General features: G+C 36.4%; 1 protein-coding gene across 1 annotated transcript; it reads left to right on the forward strand.

Annotated features, from left to right (window-relative positions):
- The first annotated feature begins 620 nt into the window (after positions 1–620).
- CRISP2 (cysteine rich secretory protein 2) lies at positions 621–16181 on the forward strand. Its single transcript, XM_028097750.1, has 7 exons — positions 621–704; positions 5622–5738; positions 6582–6669; positions 10620–10765; positions 11186–11283; positions 13919–14007; positions 16054–16181. The coding sequence occupies exons 1-7, from the start codon at positions 636–638 to the stop codon at positions 16179–16181; spliced, it is 735 nt and encodes a 244-aa protein (XP_027953551.1). The 5' UTR covers positions 621–635.
- The last annotated feature ends 4837 nt before the right edge of the window (positions 16182–21018 follow it).

Consider the following 21018-nt stretch of genomic DNA (forward strand, 5'->3'; position numbering starts at 1 on the left):
GCAAGCTCCACGCTGAGCACAGAGCCCCACGTGGGGCTCAATCTCATGACCCTGAGACCATGACCCGAGCTGAAATCAAGAGTTGGACGCTTAACCAACTGAGCCATCCAGGCTCCCCTGTACATTTATTTCTGTGTAAACATAACCTTGGAATCTTGATTAGAACCATGTGTAAATAAAAGAATAAACAGTTCTACTTTTTATAGAGCAGAGCAAAACAAGAGATAGTACATACTGAAAATAACCTTTTCCCCAAAATTGGGATGAATAATCAATGCAGTATCATAATTAACTCTGAAGAAATCTGTTTTTTCCACATTTTTAATGAACTTAGGAGCAATACAACTGGGCAGAAAGATGATGACATGTCCCTAGCCTTTATATATATACTTTAAGAGCATCAGTCAAGTGTTTCATTTTATTTTTTATTGTCCCTATCAGTGACAAAATTGGTTCCACTATGATTCTACTGACACCAAATAACAATCTCCTCTTGCCACATTTTTTATGAATGTGGGAATTACACTTCCTTTAAACTAACCAAGATCACTACATTGGCTTTTCCTCATAGTCTGAGGTCCATGTACTACATGTTTTAATGCAGACCTTTGTTCTCTTTGACTTATTTCCCAGAAATGGCGTTATTCCCACTAGTGGTGTTTCTGGCTGCTGTGCTGCTTCCATCTATACCCACAGAAGGAAAGGTAAAGTTAAATTGGAAAACCTTTCTAAAGCTATCCAGGCAACTTTGTGGGATGGTTATGTCCTTTGAGAGTAGAAGGGGAAGAGTGTGTGGTACATCACAAAGTACATCACAAAGGAAAATATCTAGGAATAAACTTAAGCAAAGAGATGACTTAACACAATTATCTAGATGACAGTCTAAGGCTGACCTCTCCAGTAGCCACTAGTCACATGTGGTTATTGAACACTTACAATGCAGCTTATCCAGGACAAAATATACTGTAAGTGTAAAACACACACTAGATTTCAAAGATTTAGTACATAAAAAAAAAAAAAAGAAGAAGCAGAAGAAGAAAAAATGTCCTTAATAACTTAGGTATTCAGTACATGATGAAATGATATTTTGGATAAATAATTAAATAATGTATTAGGTTCTCAGGGCTGTTGTAAGAACTGAATGCAAGTTGGGTGACTTAGAACAACAGAAATTTATTCTCTCACAGTTCTGGTGGCCAGAAGCCTAAAATCTAGGTGTCAACAAGGCCACACTCCACTCCCTCTTGAGGATCTAGGAGGGAATGTGTTCCATGTCTTTTAGCTTAGGGTGGCTTCGACCAATCACTGTGATAAGTAGGCTTATGGCTACATCACCTATTCTATGCCTCCCTTGGCACATCACCTTCTCTTCTCTGCGTCCTTTGTAAGGATACTTGTCATTGGATTTAGGTCCTACTTGGATAATCCAGGATGATTCAATATTGAAATCCTTGACTATATCCAGAGAAGGTCACACTGGCAGATTCTGGGGATCAGGATGTAAGCATATTATTTTTGTAGATTATTAGTCAACCCATTAAAAGTAAAATTTATTGCTTAAAATAATGTCAGTACATTTTAAAAATCAAACATCATGATCAAGCAGGATTTATTCCCAGAATGCAACAGTGGATCAATATTTGCGAAACAATCAATGCAACATGTCACATGAATAAGAGAAAGGATAAAAGCCATACAATCATTTCAACAGATACAGAAAAAGCATTTGACAAAATACAATATCCATTCATCATAAAAAGCCTCTGCAAAGTAGGTCTAGAGGGAACATACCTCAACATCATAAAGGCCTTAGGTGAAAAACTCACAGCCAACATCATACTCAATGGTGAAAAAACTGAGAGCTTTCCCCCTTAGGTCAGGAACAAGACAAGGATGTCCACTCTCACCACATTTACTCAACAGAGTCCTAAAAGTCTGAGCCACAGCTGTTAGAACACATAAAGAAATAAAAGACATCCAAATTGGTAAGGACGAAGTAAAACTCTCACTATTTGTACATGACATGATACTCTATATAGAAAACCCTAAAGACTCCACCAAAACACTGCTAGAACTGAGACATAAATTCAGTAGTCATAGGATACAAAATCAATGCACAGAAATCTGTTGCATTCCTATATGCTAATAATGAAGCAGCAGGAAGTGAAAATAAGAAAAGAATTCCATTTATAATTGCACCCAAAACAGGAAAATATCTAGGAATAGACTTAACCAAAGAGGTGAAAGGCCAGTACTCTAAAAACCATAAAACACTAATAAAAGAAGTTCATGATGATGCCAAGAAATGCAAAGACATTCTCATGGGTTGGAAGAACAAATGTCTATACTACTCAAAGCAAGCTACAGATTTCATACAATCCCTATCAAAATACCAACAGTATTTTTCACAGAACTAGAAGAAAGAATCCTAAAATTTGTTTGGAACCACCAAAGACCTCAAATAACCAAAGCAGTCTTGAAAAAAAAAGAAAAGAAAAAGAAAAGAGAAGCAAAACTGGAGGTATCACACTTCATTACATTACAAGTTACATTGCAAAGCTATAGTAATGAAAGCAATATGGTACTGGCATAAAAACGGACACACAGATCAATAGAATAGAACAGAAAACCCAGAAACAAATCCACAATTATATGGTCAATTAATCTTCAGCAGAGGAGGAATGAATATGCAATGGGAAAAGGACAGTCTCTTCAACAAATGGCATTAGGAAAACACATTGCAGCCACATGCCAAAGAATGAAACTGGACTACTTTCTTGTACCATACGCAAAAGTAAACTCAAAACGGATTAAAGACCTAAATGTGAGACCTGAAACCATAACAATCCTAGGAGAAAGCACAGGAGGTAATGTCTCTGACATCGGCTGTAGGAACATTTTTCTAGATCCGTCTCTTGGGGAAAGGGAAATAAGAGCAAAAATAAACTATTGGGACTACAACAGAATAAAAAGCTTCCACACAGCCAAAGAAACAATCAACACTAAAAGGCAACCTCCTGAATGGGCAAAGATATTTGCATATGACATATCTGATAAAGGGTAAATATCCAAAATATTTAAAGGACTGAAACAACTCAACACAAACACAAAAATAATCCGATTAGAAATGGACAGACAACATGAACCGACATTCTCCAAAGAAGACATATGGATGGCCAATGGACCCATGAAAAGATGCTCAATGGCACTCATCATCAGGGAAATACAAATCAAAACTGCAATGAGATGCCACCTTACACCTGTCAAAATGGCTAAAATCAACAACACAAAAAACAACTTATTGGCAAGGATGTAGAGAAAAAGAAACCATTGTGCACTATTGGTGGAAATGCAAACTGGAGCAGCCACTGTGGAAAACAGTATGGAGGTTTCCCAAAATAATTAAAAATAGAATTACCATATGATACAGTAATTTCACCACCAGGTATTTACACAAAGTATATGAAAACACTAATTAGAAAAGATATGTTTATTGCAGCATTATTTACAACAGCCAAACTATGGAAGCAGCCCACATGTCCACTGATAGATGAATGGATAAAGAAGACATGATATAGATAGATGATAGATAGTAGATAGATAGATAGATAATAGATGATAGATAGAAAGAATAATGTATATATATAATGTATATAATGTGTGTATATATATATATAATGAAATATTATTCAACCATAAAAAAGAGTGAAATCTTGTCATTTGCGACAACATGGATAGAGCTAGAGAATATAATGCTAAGCAAAATAAGTCATTCAGAGAAAGACAAATAGCATATGATCTCACTTATAAGTGCAATTTAAGAAACAAAACAAATGAGAAAAGGAAAAAAAGAGAGAACGGAGAGAAACCAAAAAACAGACTATTAATTATACAGAACAAATAGATGGTTACCAGAGGGGGGTAGATGAGGGGATGGGGAAAATAAGTGATGGGGATTAATGAGTGTACCTATCATGATGAAATAACATTTAAAAAATTATAAAATAAATTAATATCACTGGATTCTTTTACTTTTTTAATGTGACCACCAAAAAGTTAAAATCACATGTCATGCTTGAATTATTTTTCTAATGGATGCACTGGTCTGTGATTTAAAAGGCTAATGATACAAACTGAGGGTTCTAGAGGGGAGGGGGGTGGGGGGGATGGGTTAGCCTGGTGATGGGTATTAAAGAGGGCACGTTCTGCATGGATCACTGGGTGTTATACGCAAACAATGAATCATGGAACACTACATCACATACCAATGATGTAATGTATAGTGCTTAACATAACATAATAAAATAAAATTTTAAAAAATGATAAAAAAAGTTAATGATAGTCCTCTCCCCACGAGATCTTTTCCCATTTATTTTATTGAATGTGCTTCAGTGTGATCTCAAAGAAAATTAACAATAACATAACCTTAAATTAGCACAGCTTCATATATCACCATGTTTAATTTTCATCGTTTCTATATGATAAAGTTTTACCTATTTTTTACATTAAAATAATCTACCTCTAAAAGTTTTACTGTTTGTTTTGCTTTCTTATTCATGCACAAAAACTTGGTATGTGAGAGCCCAACTCTTGACTTCAAATCTTCTAATTTGAGTAAACTACTTTGCTTTAAATAATCCCAAGACCAAGATCAATCATCCTCTTCAGTAATTGGAGGGTAGGTTCCCATATACGGTGTCTATCTCTTGATCAGAAAATCTCTGAATGTGAGGAGCTCTGGTCATTGCTGTTTCTCCATCTCTAACTCTGGGCATACAGGAAGCCATCCCAGGACCAGAGACTACTAGGACTAGAATTTATCAGACAAAAGAATTCTGACACTGGGTGAAAACTCATTTGGCATTCAGAAATACAGATTGTAATATAATAGATCATAATATCTACCATAATAGGAATAATTTTACTAGAGTATTGAATGAACTTGGAACTCCTGAACATTCTTTCTCTAAATACATTATGGATACATTATTCCTCTAAATACAGACTATATCAGGTTAAATTTCCCTTAAAGTCTAGGGTGAATCTTGAGCCCCACCCTCATCCTACCTGCTGCAGCCTGATCAAAAATGAATGAATACGTATTAATGTTCCTGTTGTGTGCCTTTGGGGTTACAAAATATTATCACTCATATGTTTAGAAGAATCACAGAGAAGGTGCAGGAAACCATATGGGGCAGAAAGTAGAGAATCTGATTAACAAACATGTAGCAGTGCAAAAGAGCAAAATATAGCTCTTTTAAATAATTTTATAAATGAAGACCAGGAGATGGATCAGAGAGATAACAGGGGATTGGGAAGGGCCATGAAAGGAGAAAAAGCACATTAAGAATTACCTTGAAACTAGAAATTGGCATCTGTGGCCTCAGAGGAGATTTTAATTTGTCATGCCATGAATTTCATCCTCCTTCTCAAAGCTTCAAATTACTTCTTTCCTATCTGTCATAACTTTGGCTCAGGTGCATTGGCAATGCTTAAACACTAATATTAATATGAACTGAATGCTCTTAAAAGGATCTTTGTTCCCTCGAATTCACTTATTCACTCTTAAATGCAATTTTAACAAATGTTAAGAAAATAATCCTAATTTTATCTCCCTTTAGGATCCATCCTTTACTGCTTTGCTAGCCACTCAAACGCAAGTCCAAAAAGAGATTGTAAATAAACACAATGAACTAAGGAAATCAGTCTCTCCACCTGCCAGCAACATGCTAAAGATGGTAAGAGGCAGTGATAAAAGCTAACGGTGTGAATCAGCAGTGATAAGAGCAGGGAGCTGGTAACTGACGTCTCTTAAGAACTTTGTGCTTACCAAATTTTGCTTCCATTCCGCTATTTTATTTGAGCTGTGTTATGGGCATGCAAAAATTAATTTTCATTTTTAATGGTTAAATAATCTGTCAAGGTTACAGGGCTCTTAAGTCAGGAAGGCAAAATTAGAATCCAGATCTTCACACACCAAGGGTGAAGCCATTGCACTTTTTGTTCACTATCTGCCCTAGTCTAAAATAAAGGAGGTCCCTTTCTTTCATGTATTTTATTCTGTTTAAGTAATCTCTATGACATCGTGAGGCTCGAACTCAGGACCCATAGAGTACTGTGGGTAAATACAAGCCCACTTTCCATAGCATAGTTCATAAACACTAGACTATCTTCCATTTGAATGCAATGGGCTGCAAGTGGAATTGGGAATAATCTAGGCCTGCTTATTACTAAGGAAATATAATACAAAGACTTCACACCTTGAGTATTTAGAGTGGCCCCATTGCTAAAAATCCTACGTGTGGTTCCTGTACTATCATAAACTGTCAGATATGGTATTAGATAGTTCTATCAGTAGACACATCATTTATGAACTTCTCTTCATGTGGATATTGGCACTGGAGCAGATAAACACACACACACACATATATACCCCTAACAAAAAGGTCTTTTCATAGCACTGATGATCAGATACTATATAGAAGTTTAAAGTAGTGCAAATCAACCTACCAATCAGATTATAAACCATATGCTTCATTGGAGTTGAATCTTTAAGTGTATTTTTTTCTTGTGACATTTAGGAATGGAACCGAGAAGCAGCAGCAAATGCCCAAAAGTGGGCAAACAAGTGCACTTTAGAACACAGCATGCCAGAGGACCGAAAAACCAGTATGTAAATGAGTATTTTTTTTGAATAAATGAACAAATAAAATAATATTGGAAAAATCAAATAGAATGGAACATTCTGGGGTGTTATAAGAAGACTTCGAGAATAAATTGATGCTTATACTGCTCTATTTATTTATTACTTTTTTTATTTTTATTTTTTAGAGAGAGAGAGTGTGTGAGCGGCCGGGGCGGGGGGGGGTGAAGGGGGCGGGGAGTGGGGCAGAGGGAGAGAGAGAATCCCAAGCAGGCTCCATGTCCAGTGTGGAGCCTTACACCTTACACGGGGCTTGATTTCACGATCCTGAGATCATGCCCTGAGCCGAAATCAAGAGTTGGATGCTTAACCGACTGAGCCATCCAGGCGCCCCTATAGTGTTCTTTTTAAAATTAAAGTATCTGTAGAAGGAGAGAGAATTAGAGGTACCATTTTGTGCTTGTTGATTGTTTACATTATGCAAATGACGTCTGAAGCAATACTTCATTTTTTCTTTCAACCAGCTCATGAGGCAACAGTTCATGTATCATTATTTCCAGATTTAAAGATGAGAAGACGAGGGCAGGGAAGGAATGACTTCCCCAAGACACAATCTGAAGTGTGTCGTATACTGGAAAGTTAACCAGGCTTAATTATTTCTAATCCTCTGCTCTTTTTTGTGATATTGTGTAGCTGTTTGAAGTTTACATATCTCTTCTTTTGTATTCATAAGATACTAAATTATGGTGATTTTTTCCTGAATTTTGGGACTTTTGCTCTAAAAATACTTAAATTTTTAAAATCATGATAAATATTTTGGGTATGTTGGTTCATTTTTTAATTTTTGAATCCTTATCAAGTATTATAAATACTATGAAAGGAAAAATGTTTTATGCATAAACCTTTACATCAAATATTTATTTATGTTATCAACCATAATATACATATAGGCAAGCTCAATTTGAAAGCAATGAATTTTTACTCTTAATTTCATCACACTATTACTCATATTGTTGATGCTGTTCTGTTAATGAAATTATGAAGAGAATGACTGCATTCAGTAGAAGATTAAAACAAATGGTCTTAAAGATGCAAGTCTACTATTAGATTCTTAGTTTCTTTTTTCCATACTAAAAGAGATACCCAAGAATATTTTATACTCTCTTGAAGCAGCAGGTAGACATTATACTTCAAGGTACCCAAATGTAACTCATAATGAGAGCTCGAAAAGATAGAGAAAAGTTTCTGGGCAACAACTTACTTATTTTATTGTGGTAAGAACACTCCGTGAGACTTACACCCTTAACAAATAATTAACTGTACTGTATGATATTACTGACTAGGTACAACGTTGTATAGCAGAATGTTTTCATCTAGAACTTATTCATCTTGCTTACCTGAAACTTTATGCCCATTGATTGGTAATTCCCCATTTCTCCTTCCCCCCATCCTTATCTATCACTGTTCTATTCTTTGATTCTATGAATTTGGCTCTTTTAGATACTTCATATAATGGAATCATGCAGTAGTTATCTTTCCGTGACTGGATTATTTCACTTAATATCATGTTTTCAAGATTCATCCATAGTGTCTCACCCAACTGTTGCAGAATTTCCTTCTTTTTTAAGGATGAATGACATTCATTGTATATATATGTGTGTGTCATTTTGTTCATCCATTCTTCTGTCCATGGATTTTAGGTTTCCTTATATAGACTACTGTGAAGAGTGCTTCAATGAATATAAAGAATGCTAATATCTTTTCAAAATCCTGATTTCAATTCGTTTGGATAAATCCTCAGAAGTGATATTACTGGATCATTTGGTAGTTCTACCTTTAATTTTTTGAGGAACCTCTATGCTTTTTTCCACAGCAGTTACCCCATTTTTTATGACCAACAAAAGTATCCAGGATTCCAGTTTCTCCACATCCTTATCATCACTTGTTGTCCTTTTTATTTTCCCCATAATAGACATCCTGACAGGTATAAGGTGATATCTCACTGTAGTTTTGATTTGCATGTCCCTGTGATTAGCAACATTGAGCACCTTTTCACATATCCGTTGGCCATTTGTGCATCTTTGGAGAATGTCCAATCAAATCATGGTCAGAAAAGATCTGTAGTCAGTTCCTCAGGCAGCCTCCTGAAAGAGCTAGATCTTTGGGCATTCCATCCAACTCTTTCTCTTCCAGCCAAGAGGCTGGAAGCTCGGGTTTTTTTATCTGCTCACTCTGTGCTGAACTAGGAAGGGAAGCTATGGCAACTATGAACCCAAATCTCTATCCTCATCAGCTCCACATCTTGGTTATGCTAGATCTGTTAACATTGTCAGAGAGGCAAGTCAGAAGTCAATCCTCTGGGCAGCATCTGGAAAATTTGTGGCACTGGATGCCCAGTTCAACTTTTTCCCACTGCAGGGAGAAACAGGCAGCTATGGTATTTGCTTGCTTGCTGTGTGCTGAGCTGGTGAGATGAGCCATGGCATCTACCAATCCAAACCACCATCTCTGTTCTCCCCCACAAAGTAACACTGTAACTATGCCAAGTCCATCAGAGCTTCAAGACAAGCAAAACAGAAGTGTGTTCTTTAGGGAGCGCTGGAGAAATTGGAGCATTGGACACACTGATCAACTCTTTGCTTCCCCAGGAGAAAGTTGAGAACTAAGATTTTTCATTTGCTTGCTCTGTGCTGAGCCAAGTGGAAGAGATATGGTATCTATCAGCTCAAGCCACCATCTCCATTATCCTACAGATGGCTAGCCTGTGCCTGACTGTCAGAGCTCTAAGACTTCCCAAGACAGAAGCCAGCCATCTGAGGAGTTTCCATAGGGAAGGTTGGGATGCTGAACACAAGAACCAACTCCTTCCTTCTCCTGGGAGAAATTGGGGGCTAGGGGACCTTTTCCTGATCATATGGCAGGCACTGTGCTGAGGGTAGGCATTCTAGCAAGAGGGTGTCCCAGTTTCCCTACAGACTTCACTGAGTCTGGGTTCATATTCTACCAGGGTCTAGGAGCCTTTCAATTAGTTTTGGATTTCCCACCAAGGCAATTTTTGGAAATTGTTGCTGGATCAGTGTATTTGTTAAGGGAAGGAGAGTCCAGGGCTCCCTACTCCACCGTCTTGTTGATGTCACCTTCAGCAAGGTTCTTCTTGCCTAATTCTCTGAGGAAGAGTTGGCCTTATGATATTCTGATTTACTGATTAAGAGAGAATCCAAAAGCTTTGAAATCTGCCATCCCTCCTGATGTCAGTTGCCTGTTAATTGGGGCTCTTATAGACTGCCTGTAGAACTCTTTTCCAAGTTCACACAAAATCATAATCATAAACATTTAGACAGGGTCCAATATGTGAAAAATCTCTGGTGAGGGTGGACAAGAGGAGAAGAAAAAGAATAAAAGTTGGTCACTGCCTTTTGCAAATTTACAGTACAAAGCTGAGCATAGGAGTCATTACAATGTGAAGAACTTAGCTTGAAAAAGAATGCATCTCTGAAACTCCAGAGGATTTTTGAATAATAAGGTCTTAACCTATTCAGAGTTTTGCATGCTGATGTCAGCCTCAGCGTCCTAGGCAGATCTTTATATATTTTTTTTAGATTTATTTATTTTAGACAGAAAGAGTGTGTGTGAGCAAGGATAATGGCCGAGTTGGGGGGGGCGCGGGGAGAGAGAATCTTCAAGCAGACTCCCTGCTGAGTGGGGAGCCTGATGCAGAGTTTGATCTCAGGACCCCGAGATCATGACCTGAGCCAAAATCAAGAGTCAGCCACTTAATCCACTAAGCTACTCAGGTTCCCCTAGACAGATCTGTCTTCTATTCGGCTTTAGAGCTGAGAAGGACAGAAGCCCTTATATTATGTATTAACAGTATAGGCACGGTGTTTGAAGGGCGACATCCTTGTGTTTATATAGTTGATTTCTTTTGCCATCCCATGTTTTATTGCTTCCTTAAGGATGATCCATTTCTATTTAGGTACAAAATGTGGTGAGAATCTCTTTATGTCAAGCTACCCTGCCCCGTGGTCAGATGCAATCCAAAGCTGGTATGAGGAACACCATAATTTTGTCTATGGTGTAGGACCTAAGAGTTCTGATGCAGTTGTTGGACATTACACCCAGGTAAGACAAACAAATGAAAATACTTCTACTACAAATGCTCTAATATGAAAGCATCTCTAAATTATGGCCAAGTCCAATGTTCAATTTGAGTAAGAGCCTGAATAGATGTAATAGTCCTGGCATTGGGTGGTACTTCATCTAGAGCTGTCATTTTTTCCCATCATTTGAAAAACTCTTGGTAAGGAAGCATATTCTGTAGTTTTTCAAACTTAGAAATGGATAAAATAGTGAAGGTAACTTAAGATTTAATATTTTAAAATTTGTGATTTGCTTCAATAATTGAACTAAATGTTTTCAAAAGGTACTTGGCTACAAACCATAATAGTAACATTTTTTCAGTTTTACATTTGCTATTACTATTTTTTCAATATTTTCCCTCTTCTTTAATGTACTCTCATATATTCCTTTTTGGAAGTGTAGGTTGTTTGGTACTCTTCTTACCACGTTGGATGTGGAATTGCTTATTGCCCCAATCAAGAAAGTCTAAAATACTACTATGTTTGCCAATATTGTCCTGCGTAAGTATATACTTTAGAGTTTCATGCAATAATCCTATGTACAAATTAATATTTTAAAATTCTTAGATAGTAAACAAACTAGAATATAAAACATATTTCAGTAAAGGGAAGGAATAAATCCTTTTTATCATTTTTTTTAAATTGATGCATAGTTCATATACAATGTCACCTTAGTTTTATGTGCATAACATAGTGACAGATCTATACCTTGTGCTATGTTCACCACATGTGTAGGTATCAGCAGTCACCATAGAATGCTATTATAACTATTTTTTATTTTTTTAAAGATTTTTATTTATTTATTTGTCAGAAAGCACAAGCAGGAGGAGCGGCAGGCAGAGGGAGAAGCAGGCTCCCCACTGAGCAGGGAGCCTGATGTGGGACTCAATCCCAGGACCCTGGGATCATGACCTGAGCCAAAGGCAGACGCTTAACTAACCGCATGAGCCACCCAGGCATCCCATGCTATTATAACTATTACAATACTATTGACTATAGTCCCTGTGCTGTACTTTTTATCCCCATGACTTATTTATTCCATAACTGGATACCTGTACCTCCCACTCCCCTTCAACTATTTTGCCCCCCCCCATTGCCACCCCTCTGGCAATCACTTTGTTCTTGTACTTATGGTCTGTTTCTGCTTTTTTTGTTTGTTTGTTTATTTTTTTTAGAATCGCTGTATAAGTGAAATCATATGGTATCATTATCTAACTGTCTCTATCTAACTTGTTTCACTTAGCATAATATACTCTAGGTCCATCCAGAAGGAATAAATCTTTGGAAATGCCTTTTAAGTTGAGATACATTCAACTTATCAGGGAAGAGACCAACTTCTCAATTCCAAGTATAAAATCTGAAGCTCTCTTTCCTCAGTAACAGCATGACATCTTTTCTCTCAGTCACCTTTCCCTTGGGCTCACAGCTTTTCCATAAGCCTGGGCGGTATGCATTTCTCTAGATTTGGTATCATCAGTTCTCATCAACTTCACACTTTAGGAGGGTAGCAGCTTGATGGTTAAGCAAGAGAAGATAATGGAGTGGAAAGTAGGGGATGGCAGATTTGATTTCAGCTCTTCCTGCTAACAGGTTCCTTGCCCTGCTTATCTAAAACACCACCTACATTGTTACCATCACGGATGATTCATTCTTTTGCATCTCAACGTTTTTTTCAAGAGATCTTTAATGTACTTCAGAATCCAGAAAAGAACCACATCTTCAGTCTTTGCTTTTCAGAAGTTTTCACAAAATCTCCATAATGAACCATCCTTTAAGGTCTTGACCAGTAGCAGGAAAATGTTCTTTCATCAAGGATTATGTTTGAACTTACCTACAATAAATTCTGTGGATATTTTGAAGATCTAATCTCAACTTATCTGTTAAACTTAATTTCTTTTAATGTTTGAAGCTTCTTGCCCCTGGAGACGGGGGACCCCTAGAACCAGGGCTCCTAGAGGATTTATTTTGAGATTGTAGATAACCTGAGCATATGGATCTCCAGGGTGAGAAGTATGACCTCCAATGTCATTTTCCTGCAAGCACTTCTTAGGGTTTAATAGAAAGAATTGAAAGGTCCTAGGAGAATGCATCCAAACTCACTGGCTGGCTGTAAGAGGGGAGGATCAGGAGCAAGGCATCTGAAGTGAGAGTTGGAGTGAATAATGAGGGCAAGCAGGGGTGAGAGAACTTCCAGAACATGTTTGTGTCTATTTCACATTTTTCCAGGGGCTCACACATGGTCAGTTATATTCTGTGAAGAGGTTAGATTCAGATGCATGGCCTTGTGTTCTTGGCCCACTTGATATGATTGAAATTTGGATTCCCTTGTACTTCAAATAAATTAAATGGCCAATCAGTAATGATCATCAGCAAGTTGTAAGTTAGTCACTATAATGTGATTACACTCTGGATATTCATGCTTGTCAAAATTTTTGAACGAACATTCCCTTTTTGGTAAGTTTAAAAATCTCTCAAATACCTCTAGAAGCTCACAGATTTCTTTTTTCTGCCTGTCCCAGAAACACACACCACTAACTACTTAAGTATCACTACCTCCATCTAGAAGGTAAAATACTATACACACACACACACACACACACACGTATGTATATATTAAAGCTATTTATATATATACTGGAGTTTACTGTTTCTAGGTTATATTAGAGAAACTTGGTATTTTATTATCTTTCAAATATAAAATGATATTGTAACATTAAATATTCTTTTCCAAACTGCAACCTCCTGCCTCCCAGGAGCTCTTTTGTCTCTCTAGGGAATATATTCTACCTCTAGCTAGCACATTGGGCTGTACTGCCTTACCAATTTGATCAAGTCTACTAGGAGATGAAGAGAGTGTGGCCACACTGAAATATACTCTGAAAACTTCAGACTCCATTTAATCTGATTTAGTTGCTCAGTCTGAAGAATTATAGTCAAGGAGATGGGTCAATATGTGAAGCATTTTCTTAATTTGAATGTTATCTGAATTACTCACTAGGAATTGTAATTTTTCAGTTTTTTAACATAACTGAAAACATTTGTAGTTATGTATATTTGTTAGTTTATACTGCCCTTGGGGAATATAAACTAAACTGTAAAGTGAAAAATATTTAACATTATGTATTTTAAATTTCAGTGGCAATAATGTGAGTAAAAAGAAGACCCCTTACCAACAAGGAACACCTTGTGCTAGTTGCCCTGGTAACTGTGACAATGGACTATGCAGTAAGTTTGAAGCGATCACCTTGCTATTATAATAAAAAATTGATATTTTATTTTCTTTTTATGGGCTAAGAAATCTCCTAAAGTAACCAATTTAAATAATATCTTTATGCAGAAGACAAAGACGTTACTCAATATAGTGTGTTTATGTAAACATTTTACACACTTTAGTAACCTACATATTATTTGTAATGAAAAGAATATTACCATATGTACGATAATGAAAGATCTTCCATCAATGTATTTTTTAAATTATTATTTTTATTATTTTAGTATTATTTTAGTATTATTTTTAATTATTATTATACTACTTTTGTGCTAATGAGTTCATTATGCTGACTACTTCTTTTTTTCTATAGTATAATTGGAATAGTGTTTAACTTAATAAATAATCACTTTCCTTATAATTTGATGGTAGTTTACTGCACATTTTTAATGACAATATCAAATCTGTATATAGTGTTGCCTCACAGAAACCACAAAAATATTGTTGCAAAAGGAGAGAAAATAAATGTCATATATATAATTTCTAATGTTGTATTGAATAGAAGTAAAAACAGCTCTTAGCTTTTTATAGTTGGGATACTTGTATTAAAATTGTTATGAATAATAGAGTTGAATGAATCTCATTCATTGAGATTTTTACCTTTCAAATGCATTCATCTTTAGTTAGCATTCTTTTTTTTTAAAAGATTTTATTTATTTATTCATGAGAGACAGAGGGAGAGAAAGAGAGAGAAGCAGAGGGAGAAGCAGGCTCCCAAGGAGCAGGGAGCCCGATGCGGGACTCGATCCCAGGACCCTGGGATCATGACCTGAGCTGAAGGCAGACACTTAACCAACTGAACCACCCAGGTGCCCTTTAGTTAGCATTCTTACTGACTGAATTATATACCTATAATTCAGAATATTGATTACATTAAAGCTATAAATCAGCTAAAGAAGAAAAAGAGTTACATATTTATAGCTCTGCTGAATGCTATTTGGTAAGAAGCTTGTAATTTATCCTATTATCAATAAGCACTCAATTGAAAGATTTTAAACAAAAGAGTGACAGGGTTGGAACCATATTTTATAAAGAGCTTTCTAGCAATAGTATGGAAAAACAATTGGATGGAACCAGCTAGAAAACCTTGAAAACCATGGGTTAAAAAAAAAATCTTTCTACTGCATTACTGACAAAATAAATGAAGAGAATTGGACAGGGTTGGAAAACAAGAAATAGAATAGCCAGTGTTCATTACCCGTGCTGACTGAGTGCTGGTCAGAAGTAGGGAAGAAGGAATTCAAACTGATCCAGTTCTTGACCTAAATTACTGAGTAGTTGGAGAGCCATTTCTCTGAGATTGTGGGAGGGGGTACAGGGAGACCATACCCACGAACTGTCAGCCATGTGAGTAGTATGATGAGTTTAGTTCGATGTTTGTTGAGTTTGTGGCCCTTGGGGAGGATCCAAGAAGAAATACCAGAAGGAAAAGGGGCATATTATCATTGTTTTGCATCTTTATCTTCCCATAGAAATTCCTTTCTCCAGAAAACAAGTATTGGAGTCTAAAGCAGTGCTGTTCAATAGTATGAAATGAAGGAAATGTTATCTATCAGCATGTGTCTTACAAGTAACCACTAGTCACATGTGGCCTTTGAATACTTGAAATGTGGCCAGTAAAATTAAGGAACTAAATTTTTTACTTTATCTAATTTAGAATAATTTAAACTTAAATATCTACATGTGACTAGTTGTTCCCATATTAGACTGCAGGTGTAGAGAGATTTCTTTATATTTATCTAACTTTCTTGGCTAAGGGAGAAAAATAGGCCAATTTATTTTAGAAACATTTTGCCAAGTTCAAAATAAAAAAGTGATAGTTTAATCAGTGAGCTCAACTAAGGCACCTGATATGTCCCTCAAGAAAGGGAAAGCCCATCATTGCATAAGTGATGTTGACTTGTTTTGTCCAGTCCTACTGGCCTCATGCACTTTTGAATGTATGATTGTTTTGCTGCTACTGAGGAATATGATAATGAGAAATTAATTTGTTTTTGTCACAGCCAACAGTTGCGAGTTTGAAGATCTCCTTAGTAATTGTGATTCCTTGAAGAAAACAGCTGGCTGTGGACATGAATTGCTTAAGGAAAAGTGCAAGGCTACTTGCCTATGTGAAAACAAAATTTACTGAGATGCCCAGTGTGCATTGCACAGGACTAAGTGAAGAGAGTTGCATCATCTTATTGACACACACCACAGGGGAAATTGTAAGCATGTTAGTTACAAACATGGTTCCACTCCGTAATTCATCTTTTTCTCCTGAATCTATAGAAATGTCTTCCATACAGCAATTTACACAAGCAACAAAGTCTGAGGACAACTTTGGACTTCGATAGAAATTTAGTACTTTAAACTTTACAAATTGAATCAAATTGACAATTTTGAAAGTTGTAGAACCATAGACCTTCGGTCCCTAGAACTTCGGATTAAAAGGGAGAAGTACATGTTTCCTGAAACAACATGCCAAAGAAAAAGAGTGAGAGAGAGACACTGTAACATCACTGTCATTCCTACTAGATGAGTTTTTACTTGAATAAAAAATAAATTCAAAGATTGACAGCTACCTTTGTTTCATGGCTCTTTAAACAAAAGTAATCATCTTTTGGAATAAAAAACTTATGTAAACCACCACATGAATGATTCTTGTGTGATATTTTCTAGTATTTATAATTCATCCCAGCTAGACTCAGCCCAGATAAATGATAATGTGGTACAAAATTTCCAAAATATTTGCCTACAAAATTAAATTTAACAAAAATAGGAATCAGCTTTGTTCTTACTTATTTTTTGATATTTTGATCTCCTCCCTATAGGTTTGATCAATAAAATAAAAGAGGGCATTATCTGACAGCATATACAATATAGCCTTCCAAGAAAAAAAAAGTAATGATATGTCAGAGAGATTTATCATTTAAGATTGATAACAACAGAGTGAAGTAGGCCCATTTTATAGATGAGAAAACACACACACACACACACACACACACACACACACACAAATCTAAAAAAAGTGAAGGAAGTGTTGAAGGTAGTCAAGAAATAGGTTTGGCCAGAGAGATAGAGAACAAGCATTAACTACTGGTGCCTCCAAGATGAGACAGAGTATATGTATCATCCTATACTCATTAAAGAAATTAAATTCACAATTTTAAAGCTTCCCAAAGGGAAATTTCCAGGCCCAGATGATTTCAGGGAAGAATTATACCAAACATTTAAGGAACTAATGCTAAGTTTATACAATCTCTTCTAGAAAATTATGTAGGAGGAAATACTCCTCAATTTATTCTTTGACACTAGTATTACCCCTCCTCCTAAAACCAGAGATACTTCAAGAGGAAAACAAACAAAAAACCCCTTCAAATCTATAGCTGTCATGAGCATGGTTGAAAATATTCCAAATAAAAATTTAATAAATTAACCCAGCAATATAGTAAAAGGATAATATACCCTAACCAACTGAGGTTTGCTGTCATGAGCATGGTTGAAAATATTCCAAATAAAAATTTAATAAATTAACCCAGCAATATAGTAAAAGGATAATATACCCTAACCAACTGAGGTTTGCCCTGTGGATGCAGGGTTGAGCTAACACTTAAAATCAAACTGTGTTCTACTATATTAGCAAACTAAAGAAAATTATGTTTACCTCAATAGATAAAAAGAACAAGCATTTGACAAAATCTAATATCCAATCCTAATAAAACTCTCAGCAAATAAAAAAGAGAAGGGAAGCTTCTCAACTTGATAAAAAGAAGCTATAAAAAATGTATAGCTAACACTGTAATGGTGAAAGACTTGATTTTTTCTCCCTCTAAGATCAGAAAAAAAGGTAAAGATGTCCACTCTCATCACCAACCATTGTGCTAGATCTGGCCAGTCAATCAGATAAGACAAAAGGCATCTAATTAGAAAAGAAGGAGTAAAACTGTCCTTATGCACAGAAGAAATGACAAAATCACCAATCTAGAAATAGACATACATATACAGTTGACCCTTGAACAACACGAAGGGGTTCGGAGAACTGACACCCTGCACAGCTGAACATCTGTGTATAGCTTTTGGTTCCTCCAAAACTTAACTAATAGCCTATTGTTGACCAGAAGCCTTATTGATAACACAATTAGTAGATTAACACATATTTTGCATTTATATGTATTATATACTGTGTTCTTACAATAAAGCAAGCTAGAGAAAAAATTTTGTTAAAATCATTTCTGTATAGTCCTGTACTGTCCAGTACTGTAAATGTATTTATCAAAAAATCCATGTATAAGTGGACTCACACAATTTAAACTTCTGTTGTTCAAGGGTCAGCTGTATATGGACAGCTGATTTTTGACAGTGGTGGGGAGGCAACTCAATGGAGAAAGAATAGTCTTATCAACAAAGGGTGGTGGAAAAATTGATGTCCATATGTTTAAAAAAATGAAGTTTGAGCCAGACTTTTGCAGTGTATACAAGAAGTAACTCTCCAATTTATCACAGACCCAAATAAAGAAATAAGAAAAAGTTTAGAAGATGTGAGAATCTGCAGACATATTAAAAAGTTATACACCTACTCCATGATCCAACCTTTCCATTTCTATATGCCCATGAGAAAAGAAAACATATATCTCTTCAAGACTTCAGCATCCATAGTAGGTTTATTTGTAATAGCTAAAACCTAGAAACAACCCAAATTCTTATTCACTGTAACTGGATAAACCAACAGCATTGACCTCAAAGTTATTAGGCTGAGTGAAAGAAGACATAGAAGTGTACACACTGTGTGATTCTATTCATATAAATCTAGAAAACACAAACTAAACTATCATGACAGCAGATCAGCCTTCTAACTTCCTCCTTTATAAAATGACTATAATCATTATATATGATAAGAAATCTAATGATATAGGTAAGAATTTAAAATGTCAGTGTTGGTTGCAGGGTGATGTCAGCAAAAGAGCGGCATAAGAATTTCAAGCATTCATCCCCTACCCAAAAACATCATTTACAAAAATACCTTCACAAGAGCCAAGGATTCTAGGTGAGGGATACAGCAACTGGGTGAAGCACAGAAATAAGAAAAGACTCAGTAAAGATTCTAGATTCACAGTCAGCCTCCTTCACTTCCCCCCGTCCTGGGCAGCCCAGCATGGACCACGGGGAAAGTAGAGTGAAGTGAGCACCTGACTTCACCACAGATCTCAGAGTTGGCCCACCTCAGCACCAGGCAATCTCCTGAGGACTAGGGAGCCCCTAATGGACTCTTGCAAACCCAGCCCCCAGCTCACTCCAGTGTTGCTGGCTCCAGATGCCCCAGGTAGATCTCAAAGCTCAAGGCAGCTTCCTTGGCTCCAGGTTCCCCAGTGGGCCCCCATGAACCTAGCCTGCTGATCTACCCTGGCTTCTGTTGGCTTCCACAGCTCCAGGGAGCTCCTATGGCCCCAGAATCCTGGCAGGCTCCTTTGACCCTACACAGCTCCTGGGGCACCAAGTTTCCAGAAAGCTTCCATGAATTTAGTCTCCCAGTTCATCCCAGCAGCAGCTTCTCCCGAGGTCTGGGCATCTCTTTTGGTACCAGGCTCCCTGACAGCCTGGCTAACCCTGGCTCCAAGCCTCATCTTCATGAAGTTCGCATTCTAGTGGAATCTTGTTCATTTCACAGTTGTATTCCCAGGCACCCGGCAGAATGTTTCACACATAGGAGACCCTCAACAAATATTTGCATCATAAATGAATTATATCAATGAATAGGCCAACAAGTAAACTACATATTATACACTATAAGTGTCATAAAGAAAACAAGCAAGAACTTCTAATGGAAAAAAGAGAAAAGGGGGGCTATTTAAATATCATTCTGTCTTTGAAGGCTTAAGAAGCAGTACTAGGCTTCATAACTTCGTTTGCGGGATGCATATTCTCCATGCAGACTCCAGCTATTATATTGTCGTTCTACCACATACTAAAACAGACAACTGAGAATGAGGGGGAAAGATAAATTTAAATTTTAAGTTTACTTGTGAATTTTTGTGGAAATTAATGGACTATGTAGGCCTATAATGAAAATATCGGAAGTACAAAAATGGATTAAATATGCAAAATATATAAATATTTAAAATATTTTTACCTGATTTCATAAAATCATTTAAATGAAAAATTTCCCCAAAGCATAAAACTTAACCCACTGAGTTTAATTTAAAAAAAAAGAAAGAAAAAACTGTTAAACTGATGGTTACAGGGTAGGGAGGGGGATGAGTGAAATAGGTGATGGGGATGAAGGAGGGCACTTGTCCTGATGAGCACCGGGTGATGTATGTATGAAGTGTTGAATCACTGTCTTGTACACCTGAAACTAACATTACACTGTATGTTAACTTATTAAGATTAAAATAAATTTTTTTCAAAAATAATTAAATAAACTTTTTAAAAGAGAGAAATTACCTAGTTATATAGAAACTAGACTGGAAATACATAACTAATAAATACTAGACTCTAGGGGCACCTGAGTGGGTCAGTCAGTTAAGTGTCTGCCTTTGGCTCAGGTCATGATCCCAGAGTTCCAGATCAAGCCCCTTGTCATCTGGCTTCCTGCTCAGCAGGGAGTCTGCTTCTCCCTTCTGCCCCTCACCCTACTCATGCTCTCTCTCATGTGCGCTCTCTCTCCCTCAAATAAATGAATAAAAATATTTTTAAAAAATCCTAGCCTCTATAAATACTAGACCATACAGTCAACATTTAAAATAGCAATATTTTGGGTCTGTAAAAACAAATTATATTTCTTATTTTCAACTAAATTAGATTTGTGGTTTCAAAAGACAGTGAAAAAGGACAGTCAAATCATTGTATCTTTTACTGGAAATTCCCAGGTCAAAAGTTAATTTTATCTGTACAATTAAATATTTAGAGAACTCTGAGAACAGAAATAGACCTAGTGCCTGCAAAATTAAAAAGCAACTCTATATATCATACACTTACAGAAACAAAAC

Source organism: Eumetopias jubatus, unplaced genomic scaffold (assembly GCF_037043125.1).
Source record: "Eumetopias jubatus isolate StellerSeaLion01/CBP00866 unplaced genomic scaffold, mEumJub1_p1.0 scaffold_6, whole genome shotgun sequence".
Classification (NCBI taxonomy): Eukaryota; Metazoa; Chordata; class Mammalia; order Carnivora; family Otariidae; genus Eumetopias; species Eumetopias jubatus.

What these genes read in the sequence shown, in the direction of transcription:
- CRISP2 (XM_028097750.1), top strand. Translation starts at nt 636, where the DNA reads ATGGCGTTATTCCCACTAGTGGTGTTTCTGGCTGCTGTGCTGCTTCCA. An exon ending in GCCAGAGGACCGAAAAACCA is followed by an intron (nt 6,670 to 10,619) that starts GTATGTAAATGA and finishes ATTTCTATTTAG; the next exon opens with GTACAAAATGTGGTGAGAAT. An exon ending in GTTTGCCAATATTGTCCTGC is followed by an intron (nt 11,284 to 13,918) that starts GTAAGTATATAC and finishes TTTAAATTTCAG; the next exon opens with TGGCAATAATGTGAGTAAAA.